This window comes from Salvelinus namaycush, chromosome 30, assembly GCF_016432855.1.
Source record: "Salvelinus namaycush isolate Seneca chromosome 30, SaNama_1.0, whole genome shotgun sequence".
Classification (NCBI taxonomy): Eukaryota; Metazoa; Chordata; class Actinopteri; order Salmoniformes; family Salmonidae; genus Salvelinus; species Salvelinus namaycush.
In genome coordinates, this window is record NC_052336.1 from 12,157,520 (window position 1) to 12,178,019 (window position 20,500).

A 20,500-nucleotide genomic window follows, 5' to 3' on the forward strand; every position below is an offset into this window, starting at 1 on the left:
TGCACATACCGTATATATACTTTTTCTACTGTATTATTGACTGTTTGTTTGTTTATTCCATGTGTAACTCTGTGTTGTTGTATGTGTCAAACTGCTTTGCTTTATCTTGGCCAGGTCGCAGTTGCAAATGAGAACTTGTTCTCAACTAGCCTACCTGGTTAAATAAAGGTGAAATAAAAATTTATAAAATAAAAAAACAGCTGATGTTGAGATGTGTCTGTTACTTGAACTCTGTGAAGCATTTATTTGGGCTGTTAACTCTAATGAACATCCTCTGCAGCAGAGGTAACTCTGGGTCTTCCATTCCGGTGGCAGTCCTCATGACAGCCAGTTTCATCGTAGAGCTTGATGGTTTTTTGCGACTGCACTTAAAGAAACTTTCAAAGTTCTTGAAATGTTCCATATTGACTGACCTTCGTCTCTTAAAGTAATGATGGACTGTCATTTCTCTTTGCTTATTTGAGCTGTTCTTGCTATAATATGGACTTGGTCTTTTACCAAATAGGGCTATCTTCTGTATACCCCCTTACGTTGTCACAACACAACTGATTAGCTCAAACGTATTAAGGAAAGAAATTCCACAAATTCACTTTTAAGAAGGCACACCTGTTAATTGAAATGCATTCCAGGTGACTACCTCGTGAAGCTGGTGAGAGAATGCCAAGAGTGTGCAAATCTGTCATCAAGGCAAAGTGTGGCTATTTTAAGAATCTCAAATATAAAATATATTTTGATTTGTTTAAACTTTTTGGGTTACTACATGATTCCATATGTGTTATTTAATAGTAAAGATAAAGACAAACCATTGAATGAGTAGGTGTTCTAAAACTTTTGACCAGTAGTGAATAAATGTTTTATTTTTTTTGTTTCTGAGAAGCTTCCTATTCTGCTACCTGGCCTAGACATCATAAAAATACATTTGGCAATCAGCCAAATGAACAATATGTCTGCAGGCTTTAAACTTGTTTCATAGCCCTGCAGTATTTTTCCTGAGACACCACACACTCAGATAACTTAACTAGGAAATATAATAAATGTGTGATTCATAAATTGTAATGTATTTTCCATCTGAGTGGATGAAATAGGCTATTTAACATCTGCTGTCAGGATGGCTGGCTAATGCATGTGCCCCTGTGTTACCTTTGGTGTTTTCATCACTGCATTAAACTGGTCAGGGTAGAGATGAAAAGGTAGTTGAGGGGGAGATTGGTCTGGTGTGGTATATGGTTTGGTCTGGTGTGGTATGAGGTTTGGTCTGGTGTGGTGTGAGGTTTGGTCTGGTGTGGTGTGAGATTTGGTCTGGTGTGGTGTGAGATTTGGTCTGGTGTGGTATGGTATGGTATGAGGTTTGGTCTGGTTTGGTATGAGGTTTGGTCTGGTTTGGTGTGAGGTTTGGTCTGGTGTGGTATGAGGTTTGGTCTGATGTGGGATGAGGTTTGGTCTGGTGTGGTATGGTATGGTATTGAGTTTTGGTCTGGTGTGGTATGAGGTTTGGTCTGGTGTGGTATGAGTTGATAATGTCTGGGGAGTGGGCAGTGGAGTTGATGACATATGTGTATGAGTGGAGTGGTCACTGGTCAACATACTGCCATGTAGGGGCTTTCCACATTCAATGGCTCCTGGTGTGGAGAATGGCTGTTTTTCTGACTGGTGAGTTAGCAGAAGGAGGAGGAGGTGGAGAGAGGAGGATAACGAGGAGGAGGAAGAGGAGGAGGTGTGAAGGCAGGGGAGTTCAGTCAGTTCATTGAGAATTTATTTTCTTTTCATTGAGATTCAGATGGACATTCGGCAGAAGGTTTTCCTACCTGCTCTGTTTATTTCTAAGATCTCTTCTGGTGGTTCTTGTGGGGCCAGGGGCCATGTGTCGTCCTGCGTGCTGTGGTGAGGTGAGGTTACCTCCGACCTACAGTAATTGGGGGAGCCCAGAAGTGGGGCGCGGGGGATATGCTTGTTCTTTTTCTTTGGTAACTTCTGCTTGGCCATCGCCAGGGAGTAATACATCCCAAAGTTATTGACAATAACAGGCACTGGCATGGCGATAGTCAGCACACCAGCCAGAGCACACAGGGCTCCCACCAGCATGCCAGACCATGTCTGAGGGTACATGTCTCCATAGCCAAGGGTTGTCATGGTCACCACCGCCCACCAGAATCCAATAGGAATGTTCTTGAAGTGTGTGTGCTCGCTGGCTCGGGGATCATTGGGCTTGGCACCAATCCTTTCAGCATAGTAGATCATAGTGGCGAAAATGAGCACACCCAGGGCGAGGAAGATGATGAGGAGCAGGAACTCATTGGTGCTGGCTCGGAGTGTATGACCCAGGACACGCAGTCCCACAAAGTGCCGAGTCAGCTTAAAGATCCGGAGGATCCGGACAAAGCGTACCACACGTAGGAAACCCAGTACATCCTTAGCCGCCTTGGAAGAGAGCCCACTCAGCCCCACCTCCAGGTAGAAGGGCATGATGGCAATAAAGTCGATGATGTTGAGGGTGTTACGGAAAAACTCCAGCTTGCTCGGACAGAATGTCACTCGCATTATGAACTCAAATGTAAACCACAGCACACAGACCCCCTCTATATAGGTGAGGAAGACCACGGTCTCAGTCTCCTGGTAGACCCGCGTGCTGTTGTCCAGCGGGTCAATTTCCGTCCGGTTGATGATGGGGTTGAAGGCCTCATGTGTCTCCAGGCAGAAGGTGGTGATGGAAACCAGGATGAAGAACAGGGAGGCAAAGGCTATCCACTGCAGGGGAGAGATGAGAGGGAGGGAGAGAAGTAGGGAGAGGGAAAGAGAGAGGGAGAGATTATAAGCGAGGGAGCTTCGAATACAAACATGAAGGAACAGAGCACTAAAACACCCCCACAGCTCTCTTCAGTTCTACAACACAAATCTAGGTCAGTACTCTTAACTGTGTATCACTTGAAAGGGCGTGCACCTAAACTGTGGTGCTCCGGTAAGAGAGTTGTTAGTGCTGTTGGAGCCTACACGGAGGAGGGGAGGGACGGAGGGGGACGTTATGTACTGTACAGGGGAAAGCTTGTTTCTGGGTCAGCTTTTGCGCCAGTACTTAAGGTATTTTTTCCGGGAGGGCACTGTGTTCACCATGGCATCTGGCCCAAACGATAACATGTGACGGTGCCACCTCATCAATTTTGAATGGTGCTTTAATGCATAGTCCTTAATGTATAGGCAGATATACACTGCTGCCCATAGATTAGGGCTGACAGCAGTACTGCTGCTGCCAGAAGAAGCTGATGGGGTTGCATAACTCCACTTAACACCACTGGAATATTAAAGCGATGCTCCAGAACTTTTGTATAATTTCAGCCAGTAGTTTTGAAAGTGGTGCTCATGAGCCAAAACAGGTCCCAGTTTTTTGTGTACTACATCATCCAATTGTGTACTACATCATCCAATTTGTGTGATATGTTACGAATCCAATTCGTACACTATATTAAGAATTTGTTTTGCTTAAGATCCCGGACTGTATCTTTAAACAGGTCCAGGTCTGAGAGGAGGCAGGCACTGCCAGGCACATACACTACAACCACACTACAGTAGTGATAGAGCCAGGGTCCTACCTGGACATGAAGGGCTTAGTGATTACATTATAGAAGAACAGATTACAATTAGGCTATTTTTCTAAGACGGGTGCACCTCAGTTATTTTTGTGCATGGTCCACAACTTCCAACATCCTTGACCTTCAACAAACTGAGCCAAAGCAATGTCAATATAAAATGTAAATCAAATTGATCTTTTCAACTCCAAACAAGAATTTACGTTATAGTACACGCACACCTTACAACCCTGATACTTACAATAACAACAACAACCTCTCAGGAGAAAGGATTCATTGACAAAAGAAGCAAACCAGGGTGTTGAGAAATGAAGCGGTCTAGTTAACCTCCAGTGACCATTGAGAGGCTTGTATAATGGAAAAAGGCACAAAAAAACATATTCTAGTTAACCCTTTACACTGAACCTATGCAGTGCCTTTTTCCAGTAAGTTTCATTCAGGGTAGTAAATGTACCTTGTGTTCCACTGATACAATCAGATACAGAATCAGAGACAGAAAAGACAATACAGACAGTCTGACCGACTCATTAAATTGAGAGAAAGTCATTACATTTAAAGAAACTGTGCTAGAGCGATTCACTCTGATACGGTCTATTGTTGTTGAAGGTTTTGCAAGCTGCAGGCCCTACTGCAATGTGTACTATTGAAACAGATAAAGGGGTACATTAGATATGCCACCTCCACCCGCCTGAGGCAGCAGAGGCCTGGAGATGACAGCACACAAGACAGGGAGAGTGATGTCTGAAAGACAAAAAACCCACTGCGATATCTTTCTTAGAAACACACATTCATTCACACTCTCACTCTCATTCTCTGACACACATGCAACACACACTAGACATTGACAACAACAACCACAGCAGCAATAACAATAACAAGATAGAACATAATAACAATAACAACAAGATAGAACTGCCAAAGCGGGAGGAGTTGCAATCTACTGCAGAGATAGCCTGCAAAGTTCTGTCATACTTTCCAGGTCTATGCCCAAACAGTTTGAGCTTCTAATTTTAAAAATTAATCTCTCCAGAAATAAATCTCTCACTGTTGCCGCCTGTTGTAGACCCCACTCAGCCCCCAGCTGTGCCCTGGACACCATATGTGAATTGATTGCCCCCCATCTATCTTCAGAGTTCGTTCTGTTAGGTGACCTAAACTGGGACATGCTTAACACCCCGGCCGTCCTAATCTAAGCTAGATGCCCTCAATCTCACACAAATCATCAAGGAACCCACCAGGTACAACCCTAAATCCGTAAACATGGGCACCCTCATAAATATTATCCTGACCAACTTGCCCTCCAAATACACCTCTGCTGTTTTAAATCAGGATCTCAGTGATCACTGCCTCACTGCCTGCATCCGTAATGGGTCCGCGGTCAAACGACCACCCCTCACCATTGTCAAACGCTCCCTAAAACACTTCTGCGAGCAGGCCTTTCTAATCGACCTGGCCCGGGTATCCTGGAAGGATATTGACCTCATCCCGTCAGTTGAGGATGCCTGGTTGTTCTTTAAAAGTGCTTTCCTCACCATCTTCAATAAGCATGCCCCTTTCAAAAAATGTAGAACTAAGAACAGATATAGCCCTTGGTTCACTCCAGACCTGACTGCCCTCAACCAGCACAAAGACATCCTGTGGCGCACTGCACGAGCATCGAAAAGTCCCCGCGATATGCAACTTTTTAGGGGAGTCAGGAACCAATACACACAGTCAGTTAGGAAAGCAAAGGCTAGCTTTTTCAAACAGAAATTTGCATCCTAACTTTGCATCCTAACTCCAAAAAGTTCTGGCACAGTCCATGGAGAATAAGAGCAAGCCTCCCCAGCTTCTCCTCCACCCAAATCCAGATAGCAGATGTTCTGAAAGAGCTGCAAAACCTGGACCTGTACAAATCAGCTGGGATAGACAATCTGGACCCTCTCTTTCTAAAATTATCCGTCGCCATTTTTGCAACCCCTATTACTAGTCTGTTCAACCTCTCTTTCCTATCATCCGAGATTCCTAAATATTGGAAAGCTGCCGCGGTCATCCCCCTCTTCAAAGGGGGAGACACTCTAGACATACTGGGAGACACAAACAGGGAGAAACAAACCCAAACTTTTACAGACCTACTGTATATCCATCCTGCCCTATCTTTCTAAAGTCTTCGAATGCCAAGTTAACAAACAGATCACAGACCATTTCGAATCCCACCGTACCTTCTCCGCTGTGCAATCCGGTTTCCGAGCTGGTCACGGGTGCACCTCAGCCACGCTCAAGGTACTAAATGATATCATAACCGCCATCGATAAAAGACAGTACTGTGTAGCCTTCTTCATCAACCTGGCCAAGGCTTTCGACTGTCAATCACCACATTCTTATCAGCAGACTCAACAGCCTTGGTTTCTCAAATGACTCGCCTGGTTCACCAATTACTTCTCAGATAGAGTTCAGTGTGTCAAATCGGAGGGCCTGTTGTCCGGACGTCTGGCAGTCTCTATGGGGGTACCACACGGTTCAATTCTTGGGCCACTCTATTCTCTTTATATATCAATGATGTCGCTCTTGCTGCGGGTGATTCCTCTATCCACCTCTACGCAGACGACACAATTCTGTTAACAAACCTCCAAATGAGCTTCAATGCCATACAACACTCCTTCCGTGGCTTCCAACTGCTCTTAAACGCTAGTAAAACTAAATGCATGCTCTTCAACCGATCGCTGCCTGCACCCGCCCGCCCGACTAGCATAACTACTCTGGACGGTTCTGACTTAGAATATGTGGACAACTACAAATACCAAGGTGATGGCTAGACTGTAAACTCTCCTTCCAGAATCATATTAAGCATCTCAAATCCAAAATTAAATCTAGAATCGGCTTCCTATTTCGCAAACAAAGTGTCACGACTTCCGCCGAAGTTGGTCCCTCTCCTTGTTCGCGCGGTGTTCGACGGTCGACGTCACCAACCTTCTAGCCATCGCTGATCTATTTTTCATTTTTCATTGGTTTTGTCTTGTCTTCCATCACACCTGGTTTCAATCCCATCAATTACATGCTGTGTATTTAACCCTCTGTTTCCCCTCATGTCTTTGTCGGTGATTGTTTGTTGTATGTTTTGTGCAAATCATGTTCTGGTGGGTGACGGGTTTTGTACCCGTTTATATTATTTTTGTATATATTGTTTTTCAGATTTTTTTTTGCATTTATTAAACTGCTCCGTTTATACCAAGTTCACTCTCCTGCGCTTGACTTCTCTTCCACCAGCACGCACCCATTACACAAAGCATCCTTCAGTCACGCTGCCAAACATACCCTCGTAAAACTGACTATCCTACCAATCCTTGACTTCGGCGATGTCATTTGCAAAATAGCCTCCAACACTCTACTCAGCAAACTGGATGCAGTCTATCACAGTGCCATCCGTTTTGTCACCAAAGCCCCATATACCACCCACCGACCTGTATGCTCTCGTCGGCTGGCCCTCGCTACATATTCGTCGCCAGACCCACTGGCTCCAGGTCATCTATAAGTCTTTGCTAGGTAAAGCTCCGCCTTATCTCAGCTCACTGGTCACCATAAAAACACCCACCCGTAGCACGCGCTCCAGCAGGTATATCTCACTGGTCATCCCCAAAGCCAACACCCACTTTGGCCGCCTTTCCTTCCAGTTCTCTGCTGCCAATGACTGGAACGAATTGCAAAGATCGCTGAAGTTGGAGACTTATATCTCCCTCAATAACTTTAAGCATCAGCTATCTGAGCAGCTTACCAATCGCTGCAGCTGTACATAGCCCATCTGTAAATAGCCCACCCATCTACCTACCTCATCCCCATATTGTTTTAATTTACTTTTTGCTCTTTTGCACACCAGTATTTCTACTTGCACATCTTCATCTGCACATCTATCACTTCAGTGTTAATTTGCTTAATAGTAATTACTTCGCTACTATGGCCTATTCATTGCCTTACCTCCTTTCTCCATTTGCACACACTGTATATAGATTCTTCTATTTTGTTATTGACTGTACTTGTGTTTATCCTATGTGTAACTCCGTGTTGTTTTTTCTCACACTGCTTTGCTTAATCTTGGCCAGGTCACAGTTGTAAATGACCCCGCTCCACCTCTGGCTTGGCCCACTTGGGTGGCGCCTCTAGAGCGAGGACCCTCGCCACCGACCCCGGACTGGGGACCCTCGCAGCGGGCCCCGGACAGGAGGGCGACTCTGGCAGCTCCGGACAGGAGGGCGACTCTGGCAGCTCCGGACAGGAGGGCGACTCTGGCAGCTCCGGACAGGAGGGAGACTCTGGCTGCTCCGGACAGGAGGGAGACTCTGGCTGCTCCGGACAGGAGGGAGACTCTGGCTGCTCCGGACAGGAGGGAGACTCTGGCTGCTCCAGACAGGATGGCGTCACTGGAGAGGAGAGACACACAGGAGGCTTCGTGCCATGGATCATCACTGGAGGCTTCTTGCCATGGATCATCACTGGAGGCCTCGTGCCATGGATCATCACTGGAGGCTTCTTGCCATGGATCATCACTGGAGGCTTCTTGCTCGCCCCGGTAAGAACGGGGAGTGGGCTCAGGTCTCCAACCTGACTCCGCCACACTCCCCGTGTGCCCCCCCAAACGGTTTTTGGGGCTACCTCTCGGGCTTCCTTGCCAGCCGTGTTCCCTCGTACCGCCGGTTCCCTTCTCCTGCTGCCTCCGCTCTCCTGGCTGCCTCCACCTGTTCCCATGGGAGGCGATCCCTTCCAGCCAGGATTTCCTCCCATGTGTAGGATCCCTTCCCGTCCAGAATGTCCTCCCATGTCCATTCCTCCTTTTTTCCACGCTGCTTGGTCCGTTGGTGGTGGGTAGTTCTGTAACGGCTGTTGGAAGGAGAGGACCAAGGTGCAGCGTGGTACATGTCCATATTTATTTAATGAACACTGAAAAAACAAAAATACCAAAGAGAATGACCGAAACAGTTCTGGCTGGTGCAGACACACAACAGAAAACAACTACCCACAAAACACAGGTGGGATGAGGCTACCTAAGTATGGTTCTCAATCAGAGACAACGATAGACAGCTGCCTCTGATTGAGAACCACACTCGGCCAAACACATAGAAATATAAAACATAGAACAAAAACATAGAATTCCCACCCCAACTCACGCCCTGACCAAACCAAAATAGAGACATAACAAAGGAACTAAGGTCAGGGCGTGACACCTACCTGGTTAAATAAAGGTGAAATATATATTTTTTAAATAACAATAACCATAACAATCACTGCAGCAACAACAACAACAATAACACTTCAATCCACAAGTGTAAATTAAATTCAATTACTTTGTTTTCACACTGACTGTTTCCATCTGTCCTGTTGTCCACATAAAAATAACCTTCTGGTTGGGTTTCTGAAATGAAGACAGGTTGTGGTAAGGCCAGAAGGAAGAGAAAAGAGTGTTACTGTCCTTGTCACCACAACATTTTCTCTCACAAGCCCAGCAAAGGTGACAGACTTGCTTCCATTCTTTCACTGGTGTGAAAACAAATCAGCAGCATCCCTGCATGGGCTCAATTACTGAGACCTGTCATTGGACTGAGAATCAATTCTAACTGCTGTCAACTTCCTGTGCAGAATATCCAACATCTAAGTCCATGTGACATTGTTCTCAGAACAACCAACATTTTCTTCAACATGGTCAACTATCCGTATCAATACAGCAACATCATTATTAATAATGTATGATATGCAGCTGTTAGAGGAAAACCTGGAACATTGGAAAAGTATCATATTGTTCACTAATGAGGGAACTTGAGCCGTTAACACAAATTCCATGAGTCCAATTGAACTCTCCAGCGAAAGGAAATGAAACAGCTATCTTTGAAAAATGTTGACTAACCTTTCCTTTATCTTTATTCCATGAATGCCTACAGACTGCTGGTACTGAACATAGAAACAGTACGGTAATATACAGTAGATACGGGAAACGATCACCACATCATTGAGGAACTTCTTGACAGAGTGGTATCATGGCATGTGCGTCATTTGTATCCTAAATGCATTCTCTAAAAGCTTTATCTTGAGACAAACTGCTAATCTCATATTATAATACATTGAGCCAACATGAGAGCCACCCTTCCTCGTTCTTACCTCTGACCTGCAGCACAAGCAATGTGTGTGCATGCATGAAGGTGTCTGAGCGTGTGTGTGAAAGCATGTGCTTGTTAGCATGCATGGTTGTGTGTGTAAACATCATCCAAGGCAGATTGTGATGTATTTGATCTGGTGTTCTCAACATAACATGTATCAACAACATTTACAGAAAACGAATGAGTGAGTGTCTAACTATAAATGAGAGGCAAAGTGCATTATAACACACTCATGTGAATTACTGTATGTTGTCATGGTTTGGGTGTGGGGGTGTTTCCGTAATAGATGTGTGATTAGCTTGTTGAGTTGTGATAAATCAGTGTTACAGAAAGCCAGGAAGTCATTTGAATGAACCATTAGGAAGTCAAATTTCCACCCCTGTAATAGGCAAGTGAAAATAACCCAAAAGACATAACGTACAGATGTATGATCTTAGTTTGAGCTAATTTACTACAGCAGGAAGATAATCCTTCAGCAACAGGACATTTGAAATATTATGTGGATTATAATTAATGGACATTTTTGTAGGGGTTGATATAATTTTTTCGTAAGGGAAAATCAAGTCTGAAATGACAACCTTCAGAAACCTTCTTTAACCCTCAATTACACTACAAGTTTTAAATGTCCTGCATCGAGGGAAAGCTCTCCTGCAACAGGGGGATCAAATCAAGATCCTTTAACTGTATTATTCCGGTTTGCAGCAAATAAGTAGAAGTGCTGAACATGAGCCATTGTCCTGTTTGCATTACAGGTGAAGGAACCGCCTTCACACAGGACTACCTACCTACAATCCCACTCATGCAATCCCATGCACAGAACTGACGCCGACCCAAACATAATGTCTACACTGCAGACTGACCAGAGCAAGCAAGCACTTGCACTGCACCTCTCAGCTCTGAGAGGGTGGTTCTTTTCCCTTTGTGTCTAGGCTGGCAGGCCTCGCCCTTCAGTGGGAGGGAGCCAAAGACAACGCTGAGTTTATAACTGAGAATATAACCTTCCTCCAAGGAAACCAATCAGCAGGCCTTTCTGTCAGAACACATCACACACTCATCAGAGATGGTTATAGGAGCCATACCGTTGGGAAATAAACACCCAGCAGCTTCACTACCAAGCCTCTGCTACATGGAACTGAATTAACAACAACACCACTAAATAAGAAGATTAATGGACAGAGATGAATAAAGATAGAAATGTGACCATAAGAAATACTGTATGTAAGTCTGAGTGTGACACTTGGCAGTGTGCTGTACCTGCTAGTTTAAGGACACAACCACTGAGCAGAATACTGCATGGATATTAACATTCAATATTGAATTAAATCAATGGTATTGAGCACAAAATATTTGGAGATATTTGGATTTTGCTGTGGGTTCTACCCTGCAAATTATATTGGTCGCATACACATATTTATCAGATGTTCTTGCAGGTGTAGCAGAATGCTTGTGTTCCTAGCTCCAACAGTGCAGTAATATCTAACAATACACAACAACATCGCAAGCATGTCGTTTGTTTGAGAGGATGCATTGAGATAGTGAATACACAATGTAATTAAGTTAAAAGGCTGCAACGTAGACTGTGCCACAGAAAGCGTGTACATGTCAAGTATATCAAATGCTTAATCAGGAAATGTTTGAAGTAAGTTACAGATGTAGGATCTTAATTTGATCACTTTTTTGTTGCTGAAATGCAAACGTGTGGTGTTTTTGAGTATTAAAAAGACTTCTAAAGTTTGGCATTTCAGACATGATTTGCCCTAACAAAAAATGTATCAACCCCTACAAAAAAGGTCCATTAGTTATAATCCACATAATAATTCAAATTTCCTATAGCTGTAAGATTATTTTCCTGCTGTAGCAAACTGCCTCAAATTAAGATCCTATGTCTGTAGATGTTTCAGTCACAGTGCCATTGTAAGTGTAGGAGACAGCATTGAGTCAATGCTAAACAAAATAAAACTGCAACCAGACCCTTCTCTCCTACAACCCCTCCCACACTCTCCGTCTCTTTTAGACTCATGCCTCCTAGAGATGAAAGCATGTCACGTTCTCTTATGTAACGACCTTTCCCTCCATCCATCTGCCTTTCTCTGTGCTTACTGTATGCGTTTGTGACAATGTATTTGCATTGCCTGTTTATGAGTGTGTATTACATGCAGTATGTGTAATTTTAGATAAATACTTTTGTATATATAGTGTATTTGTTTCATGTAAAGTGTGTTTGTTTGAGTTTGTTCCTAAATGTTATTAGGCATGAATCTGCATGAGAGAGATGAGAAACAAAGTGTGAGGTGCCGTGTTGCTCAGTTGGTAGAGCATGGCACTCACAATGCAAGGGTTGTGGGTTTGATTCCCACGGGGGACCAGTATGAACAAATATGAAACTGAATGCACTCATAAGTTGTTCTGGATAAGAGTGTCTGCAAAATATGTTAAATTAGAACCCAGGGGACCTTTTCACATGATGAGGGTGGATAATGTTGTTTTCTGTGAATCAAGGACTGTCTCCGTGGGGTTAAAAAAATCCTGTAATATTTACAGTAACATACTGTACCGTTTTCTTCAGTAACTTACAGGTAACTGCCAACTTTGGGCGGCAGGGTAGCCTAGTGGTTAGAGCGTTGGGCTAGTAACCGAAAGGTTGCAAGTTCAAATCCCCGAGCTGACAAGGTACAAATCTGTCGTTTTGCCCCTGAACAAGGCAGTTAACCCACTGTTCCTAGGCCATCATTGAAAATAAGAGTTTGTTCTTAACTGACTTGCCTAGTTAAATAAAGGTTAAATGTAAGTTGCTCTGGATAAGAGTGTCTGCTAAATGACTTAAATGTAACTGGCTCCCAGTAAATTACCTTAAAAACAACATGCATTATTTTTACCGTGTAGGGATCAAGTTACAGGCCTTGCCTAATAATTGTCCATCTACGTTTTAGTACATGAGATGCTTAGCCTTTGTGTGAACTCCCTTGCAGTTCTAGAAAGGCCTTGACTGACCGTTTAAAAGCAGTGTCAATAAATAGAGACATTCCAATGTAACTACCGACAACATAAACAGCTAAGACCTCATGAACAGTTGGTTCAGCCCCTCCTGTATCATCATGTATGTGTTTTCCTTTTGCTATAACGATGTGAATATTGATGTGAATATTGATGTTTTTGATGTGTACTGATGTGTATACAGGGCTCATCTGTGAAAGAGACTTTGGTCTCAGCATGACTCCCTGTTAACTACAATAAAGGTAATAAAAAACATTTGAATCAACGGCTAATATCATAAGTGGCTTTCATTGATAAAAAATTATATTATATCGTCAATGGTCTCAGCATGACTCCCTGTTAATGCTATACAGACAGTCAAGTCCAGAAACAAAATTCATATAACATACACAAGGTTATGCAAATGTAAAAACGACTATATTGGTTTTCTCTCCAACAAATCAACAAATAGCCTACACCAGATCCTTTATACTGTAAAATGAAAGTCATATTGAACTGATTGATTGAACATTTGTTTGGAAGACATTTGTTAGCACAGTAATAGCCATTGGTAACCATGGCTGTTTTTAGTATTAGGTTGTAATTAGATTACCCTGTCAGAGTATGATCTGAGAGTGCCAGTAGACACAGTAGAGATTGAACCGTGTGCTGCCGAAGCTGTATGATGCCTCAGAATGCTGAGTTAGCTCAGAGCTCCACCACCACCTCCCTCCCTGTTCCACTCACCTACTGCAGTCTCTGATGGGAGATAAAACATGAAAAGGTTATTGCTATGAAACAGGCAATCCCACTTAACTGATTTCCTGTATTACTGTGCACATCGAAAAGAGAGAATGCATATGTAGCATTTACTGCACTATAATGAACTATACAAATCCATTCATACATAAACCACAACAGATTTGGTCATCTGAAACTATAGGAAGAAGAATAATGAGAACTTGCACATCTTGACTATATCTTCTTCAAGCCAGCCATATTCAAATATCAAAGGCAAAGCCTTTACTACAACCGTCTATCAATTAGTTTTGGCTCTAAGTTATCTAAAACACTTCAAATAACATGACTTGATAGTGCCAACACATAATGTGGCTCTGTTCCAACTGTTCCAAAGCCTTGCTTTGGGTAAATCACTCACATCGACTATGAAAGCCTCTATTTTGATGAGAGGACAGAAATGATAGAGAATTATTCTTGAATTATGTATACTAACTTAGCTCAAGAGCCCTTATGATTACTGAGACTCAAGCACAGAGGCATAACATACTGTAACATTAATGACAATATATGTAGGCAGATCAACACCCTAGTAAATGATGAGATACTGAAGGACTCAGGCACTTGGCTGAAGTGGTTGGGATAGCAATAAGTGAGCGTTATAAGGAAGCCGTGGTCAGTACATCATCATGCTATCCCATGGCCTGGGTTTAACGCCTGCTCTCTCTGATTATGGACTCCCCCAGCAACAGACATACAAAACATTTGCCTAGGCCATGTGTGTCAGTGATCCCCGTGCTCAGTGCCAGTGTGCCATTCCTCATCATCACTGCTGCCCACACCACTCACACAAAACAATTACATTTTAGTAATTTTGCAGAAGCTCTTATCCAGAGCGACTTACAGTTAGTGCATTCATCTTAAGATAGCCATAGTAAGTAGATTTTTCCTCAATAAAGTAGCTAACAGCAAAGTCAGAGCTAGTAAGAGGGGAAAATCAAATGCAAGAGTTAGATCACAAAATCCTTTTTTATTTTATAAATGGGGCGAGGTGAGGGGGGAGTTGCTGTGGGATTATTTAAGATACTCTTTGAAGAAGTAGGTTTTTAGATGTTTTTGGAAGATGGGCAGGGACTATGCTGTCCTAGCTTCAGGGGGAATCTGGTTACACCATTGGGGTGCCAGGACAGAGAAGCGCTTGGACTGAGATGAGCGGAAGCTGCCCTTCTGTAGGGGTAGGAGGGCCAAGAGACCTGATGTGGCATAACGGAGTGCTCGGGTTGTGGTGTAGGGTTTGAGCATAGCCTGAAGGTAGGGAAGGGCAGTTCCTCTTGCTGCTCTGTAGGCAAGTACCATGGTCTTCTAGTGTATACGAGCTTTGACTGGAAGCCAGTGGAGTGTGCGGAGGAGCGGGGTGACATGGGATAACTTGGGAAGGTTGAAAACCAGGCGGGCTGCAGTGTTCTGGATAAGTTGTAGGGGTTTGATGGCACATCAGGGAGCCCATCCAACATTGAGTTGCAGTAGTCCAGACGGGAGATGACAAGTGCCTGGATTAGGACCTGTGCCCGCTTCCTGTCTGAGGTAGGCTCGTACTCTACGGATGTTTTAAAGCATGAACCTGCAGGAGCGAGTCACTGCTTTGATGTTTGCAGAGAACAATATGGTGTTGTCCAGGGTCACGTCATGTCTCTTTGCACTCTTGGAGGGAGACACCGTGGAGTTGTGAACCGTGATGGAGAGGTCTTGGAGCAGACAGGCCTATATCCATCAGTAATCACCTTGGCCACACATACCAATAGCAAGTGACTGCATACAGTAGGTGTATGTTATTGTCCACAAACATGCCTGTGATATTGTTGTGGTAGTTGCATCCTGCTGTACAGTATACTGTGTGGCTATCTTGGTTATTTCATATTTGTCATACTAAATCATATTTGTTTAAGTCACACACTTAATATAAATACACTTATGAACATGTGAATAAACATCAGATGAATCTGAGGGAATTCTGACATAATATGCCTAATGTCAGATAAAAACATGACGATCCGTTGAATAGCCTCTAGTCACATTGTTGACAGCGTTCTGAGGATATCCCTGCTTCCCTCAGTGAAGCCTTACTTCCCACCTCGTACATAATCAGGCTGTCACCCTGCCTGCTGTCCCTAATGTCTCTGTCCATTTCTGGTCCACCAATTAGCACGGAGCAAGAAACACATTCAGTTTGACTTAACATTCAAATGAAAAACAATCTCAATCAAAACTTAGCTAAAATCACTGTAGTTTTAATCTATTTTCTTTTCATTGAGAGTAAGCTATTGAAAGACATGTATTTCATTCAATAATCATAGTGATATTTGAGAGCCACACATGAGTGTTTTCTGTGAAAACTGGGTTGTCCTTAAGTAGGGCAAGTATGTCAACAGGGAGGGCTCAACATTTAAAAAACGGTCTTATATGGGTTATATCTTCAGTGGGATAAATCTGAGTGACACCCCCATGTCAGATGGTATGGTCTGGCTGAGGTAATGGCTATGCCAGCATGTATAGCTAATGAACAAAAGTGATGAATAAACTGGATAAACACTCCCTCACCATGCCAGACCATTCAGGCCGAAACTGGAAAGACAGAAAATATTGTGGTTTTGCAGGTCATGAAGATCAAATTGTTTTTGTGTTTAGGATTTGTCAGATGACTGTTGGGTGTATGTTCAGAGTAAAGGTTGTTGGAGCCCGTGTTATCTTGTAGATGAAGGCAGAACAAGTGAGTGTAACTTTCCTTTCTGTTTGGCAGTGTAATGGTGGCGTGAGAGGCCTGTATTCTATATTTGCCCCAGTTTGAGTGCTTTTAGCTGGGTGCCTCATTCCTCTCTGCATGGAATATTAATTATACAGGAGCGTAGGGACGAACCCCACTGATTTTTAAGGGGTGTCCTGCTCCACTTCTTTTGGGAGCAAGAGCTGCGTTAGATATCTCAGTGACCAGCTTTTGATTGGTTTGTGCATTTCCCTATTGGAGTTGGACTGTGTCGATGTGTATCATGCACATGCTCACCTACATGTGCATGATGTGTGTTCATACAGTTACACATGTGAACCTCAATGTACTACAGCATGCCACATGATAGACTAAGAGCTGGTGTTGTTTGATAAAACAATATGTCCATCTATCTCGGCCCCAGCCCTCCAGACGAGTCGGTCTCCGTGTGGATCTCCTTAAAACCTAGATGACTTCCTGTTAAAGTGTGGCTAGGTTAGCCATGCAGCATGTCTTTAGTGTAATAGGATGCCTCCCTCTCTCTCCATTAATTACCAGGGTCTGTGCCCAACTCTGCTTCTGCGGCCTAATTAACGCTAATCGCTCCAGCCCCCAAAGGAGCAACCAGCCTTGCTATGTTCAGTTCAGCCTGGATCTGTTACTCACTCTGTGGTGGTTAGAAGCTGCCGTCCCAGTCACACTGTCTCTCTAGGGTGATTACGTAGACGTATAGCTACTTTCCATGTAGGTGGACTTTTCTCACTCATTTTAAGTAGAGTGGATCTCATTCTAAACTCAAGCAGTTTCATCACAGATAGCTGAAGGTCGTGGTAGCTGGCAGGGTGTCTGTATGGTCAGTAGGCTCCTCACGTTAAAGCTGACAGGTCTCCTTTATTAAGAAAGGTGATAATGAGGCCCTCCTTGTCGCCCAGCACCAACAAAGGGGATATAAAAATGTGATTCTTTCCTTTCTTCCTTCTATAATTATTATTTACATAGGAGGAAACCAACGTTACTGGAGCAAAAGATAAGGACGGATGGTCAATATGTTCTTCCTCTGAGATCAGTGTTACGTTTGCCCCTGCTGACCAAAACTGGGCCTAATGAGGATTTAATAACAACTAATCGACTCCCTGGCTAGTTCATCTCACATAATTGATCAGTACAGCAGGATTGTCACAGCAAAATAATCTTGCTGCAACAGGATTTAAACATTTACTCCATAATGTTGCTTGATCGGTCGTTAGGCTAATAGCTGACCAAATTTAGGCTACATGAAAAGTGCAATACTGTTAATGTAACCGTGTGTTAGTGTGGGTTTTCAGTGAATTTATGTAAACCCCAAAGCTCAACTGCATTTCCTGAGGTGCATTCGCAGCAACATAAGTGATCAAATTAAGATCCTACAACTGTAGCTTCACGTTTTGCTCTCACAATGCTCTGTGAAGGCCCTATGGTGTGTCTGTGTACACTGCATGGTCTCTATGGTTCATGTGATCGCCAGTTGCTAAGGCACCAGTACATGGTCATTCATAGTAACTCAACGATTTACTGTCACAATGAAAGACTGAGAATGAGAAACAGGTAAAGAGAGTGAGAAAATGGGAAGGAGGCTATATGAGAGAACCAGAGTGGAGACAATAGACTAGTGGAAGAGAGAGGGTAGACTATACTGTTACTCAACCCTGCACTATTGTAATCACTGCCCCTCAGGAGAATTGAGAGGTGCAAAAGATGGAGTCAAGCCAGTATGCTCCAGTCTAAACGAGTAAGCAGATGCACTTATATACATTGATCTAAGCATTTATGGAAATTGCCAGAGCCAAAGCAGAGGCTATTGCTTGCACTTACTTAATTTGCAAACTGCTCAGTCTCCGAGGAACAGCAAGGGGACCAATAACTAACCAAAACATAACATATATGCTGCATAATGCATATTGATTGATTGACCAGTTGATTGATTATAGATACATTCTGAAGATGTTATACTCTAACATGTTGTATCCTGTGCTGAGCTAGGGGAGGATAGATTTCTGATCCCTGCATCTCCTCACAGCTGTCTCAGGTCAGTAGGTCAGGATCCTATTGGGTCAGTAAGAGACTACTTTTGAATTGTTTTCAAGTGAAACTAAAATGAATTGGAAATGGGAATACCAGGTGTGATAGGTGTTGTTGTTCAAAGCTAAGTTCATTTACAAGGAGAAGAGACAGAAAGGTCAGGCAAAGCTAATAATTAGGTTCTAAATACAGCTACAAGCCTACAGAACATGGACAGCTCCAAACAGGCAATGTAACTATTGACCATCACAAATATTCCTCTCCTTGATCACCATTCTGTTCCAGCCTAGGAAAGAGCCAAGTGCATGTCTTGTTAACTCCCCCACACATCCTGGTCCTCATTAAAAACGGTGAGGGGCATATAAACAATTAAACTCTCATTCTAAGTTTTATTTTATCTAGACCTTGTGAGATAATTCATAAGACCTCACATGGACTGAAAGCAGGGTGGCTGCATGTTGCACAGCTGAACTGCAGGAAAGGAGGCAGTCGATCAATGCGACAAGATGCCCAGAATGCACATCTCAGAGAGTGAGCGCAGTGCATCATCACTTTGCGATACGTTTGTGTGCGGCGATGGACCCATTAAAGGGGAAATCTGTAGTTCAAACAATAACAAAGCCTTTACCCCACCACTGTTCTGGTAAACAGCTGAGAGATGGGGCTGGAGAAATGTAACCACTTTCAAATTCCCAGACAGGGCTATGGATGCAAGTTCTGACCATTCATGATATCAATATTTTAGGGGCAATACAGTGTTTGTTTACAATTGCCTTGTTTAACAATTAAGTAAAACAAGCTTATATTTTGGGTTCTGATGGGCTACGACAGTTGAACTAAGCTAATCAGGAATTTGTAAGTTATATTATTCAATAATCAATGGGTATATGTCATTCATTTAAACGTCTAAAAATGTATGTACCAACTTCAGATTTCAACTTTATGTACCAACTTCAGATTTCTATCTTAAAATCCCAATTAATTTTCACGAGCCCTATTAGCAAGATACTATGAATCCAATTTTTATTGGGTGAACGTTGGATGAGCGGCGTGAAAGGAACTATGTTAAAGCAAATATCTCTCTTTCACACACACACATGCACGAGCGCGCGGGCATGGAGAGAGAGAGAGAGAGAGAGAGAGATTGTAAAGCATTGTTTTTTCCAGGCCATTAGTAGGCCTATCTAAACTTTTATTGACTCAAGATGACTGATTTCAATCCTTACTTACCCTTGCATATTTAGAAGAATAGGGATCCTCGAAGAGTGCCCAAAGCAACCGCTGCCAACGTCGCCAATGCCCCCCGGATTTGGCATCTGGTCCATCAAGAGCCAACCTATTGATCATTCCCAGCGTTTCCTCATCCCCATCCTCCTCTGAATTCTCGGGGGGCCCACCCCCAAAACTATCCAATGCCTCCTCGGCCTCTCGATGTTGCCGATAAGTCATCCAACAACATGGTTCCACGTCAGTCTCATCGATACCCCAAAATGCCAACTCCTCCTCGTACAACGGGCCGCAAACATCTGCAGGGCAGTGCAACTTCCCGGTCCTATAGTAATTGAGGATGTGGGCAAACACACCCGGGTGCCGGTCAAAGAAAAATTCTTCAATCTTGGGATCATAGTCAAAGTGACTGTGGGCATCGGGCTCGGCGAGCCAAGCTAACCGGGTGCCCGGTAATGTACGAAGGGTGCTACGGTAGGTCTGGTGTCTGATACCTCCCACGTTAATCACAATACGATCGTTCTCGTCGCCTTGTCCCATTGCGTCGCTTAGGCATGTCTCGAGCAGGTTCCAGGCATTAAATTGCAAAATATGTGCGAGGCAACGCAGTGCGATCTGGCCGACACATGAACTCGAGTTGAAAGAGGAAAAGAGAAGGCAGATTTCTTCCCGACTTCTTTTATTCAGCTTGCAAAAAAGCACAGGCTCCACTCAAGCTTTCAGAAAAATCCCAACATTGAATAATACAAAATAAAGCAATGCCTCAACGGATGTTTGATATAGTTGCAAAGTAGGCTAAAGCAAGAAACAGCCTGTGCCTGCCCCAGAAACAGGATGGAAAAAAATCTAAATGTTCATGGTTAAGCTACATCACAAAACCAAAGATGAACACCCCTCGGAAAAGCGTTGATGAAAAATGTGTGTCGGCTATGACTCCATATAATGAAAACCTAGTTCCAAATCCACGCCGTCTTTTAATTAGGGAAACGAACACCCCTTGTGGCATTCAACGAAAGATGAGGGCTGTGGTGCTGAACGGA

At 43.5% G+C, this 20,500-nt stretch overlaps 1 protein-coding gene across 1 annotated transcript in view; it reads right to left on the reverse strand.

The window, feature by feature from the left end:
- Positions 1 to 20,012, reverse strand: part of LOC120025328 (potassium voltage-gated channel subfamily C member 1-like) — a 28,081-nt gene extending 8,069 nt beyond the window's left edge. Inside the window, exons 1-2 of the mRNA XM_038969851.1 lie at positions 19,464 to 20,012; positions 1,806 to 2,745 (exon numbers count right to left, since the gene is read on the reverse strand). Coding sequence (XP_038825779.1) covers positions 1,806 to 2,745; positions 19,464 to 20,000 — 1,477 coding nt within the window. The 5' untranslated portion in view covers positions 20,001 to 20,012. The remainder of the gene's footprint in view (positions 1 to 1,805; positions 2,746 to 19,463) is intronic.
- Between the last annotated feature and the right edge of the window lie 488 nt (positions 20,013 to 20,500).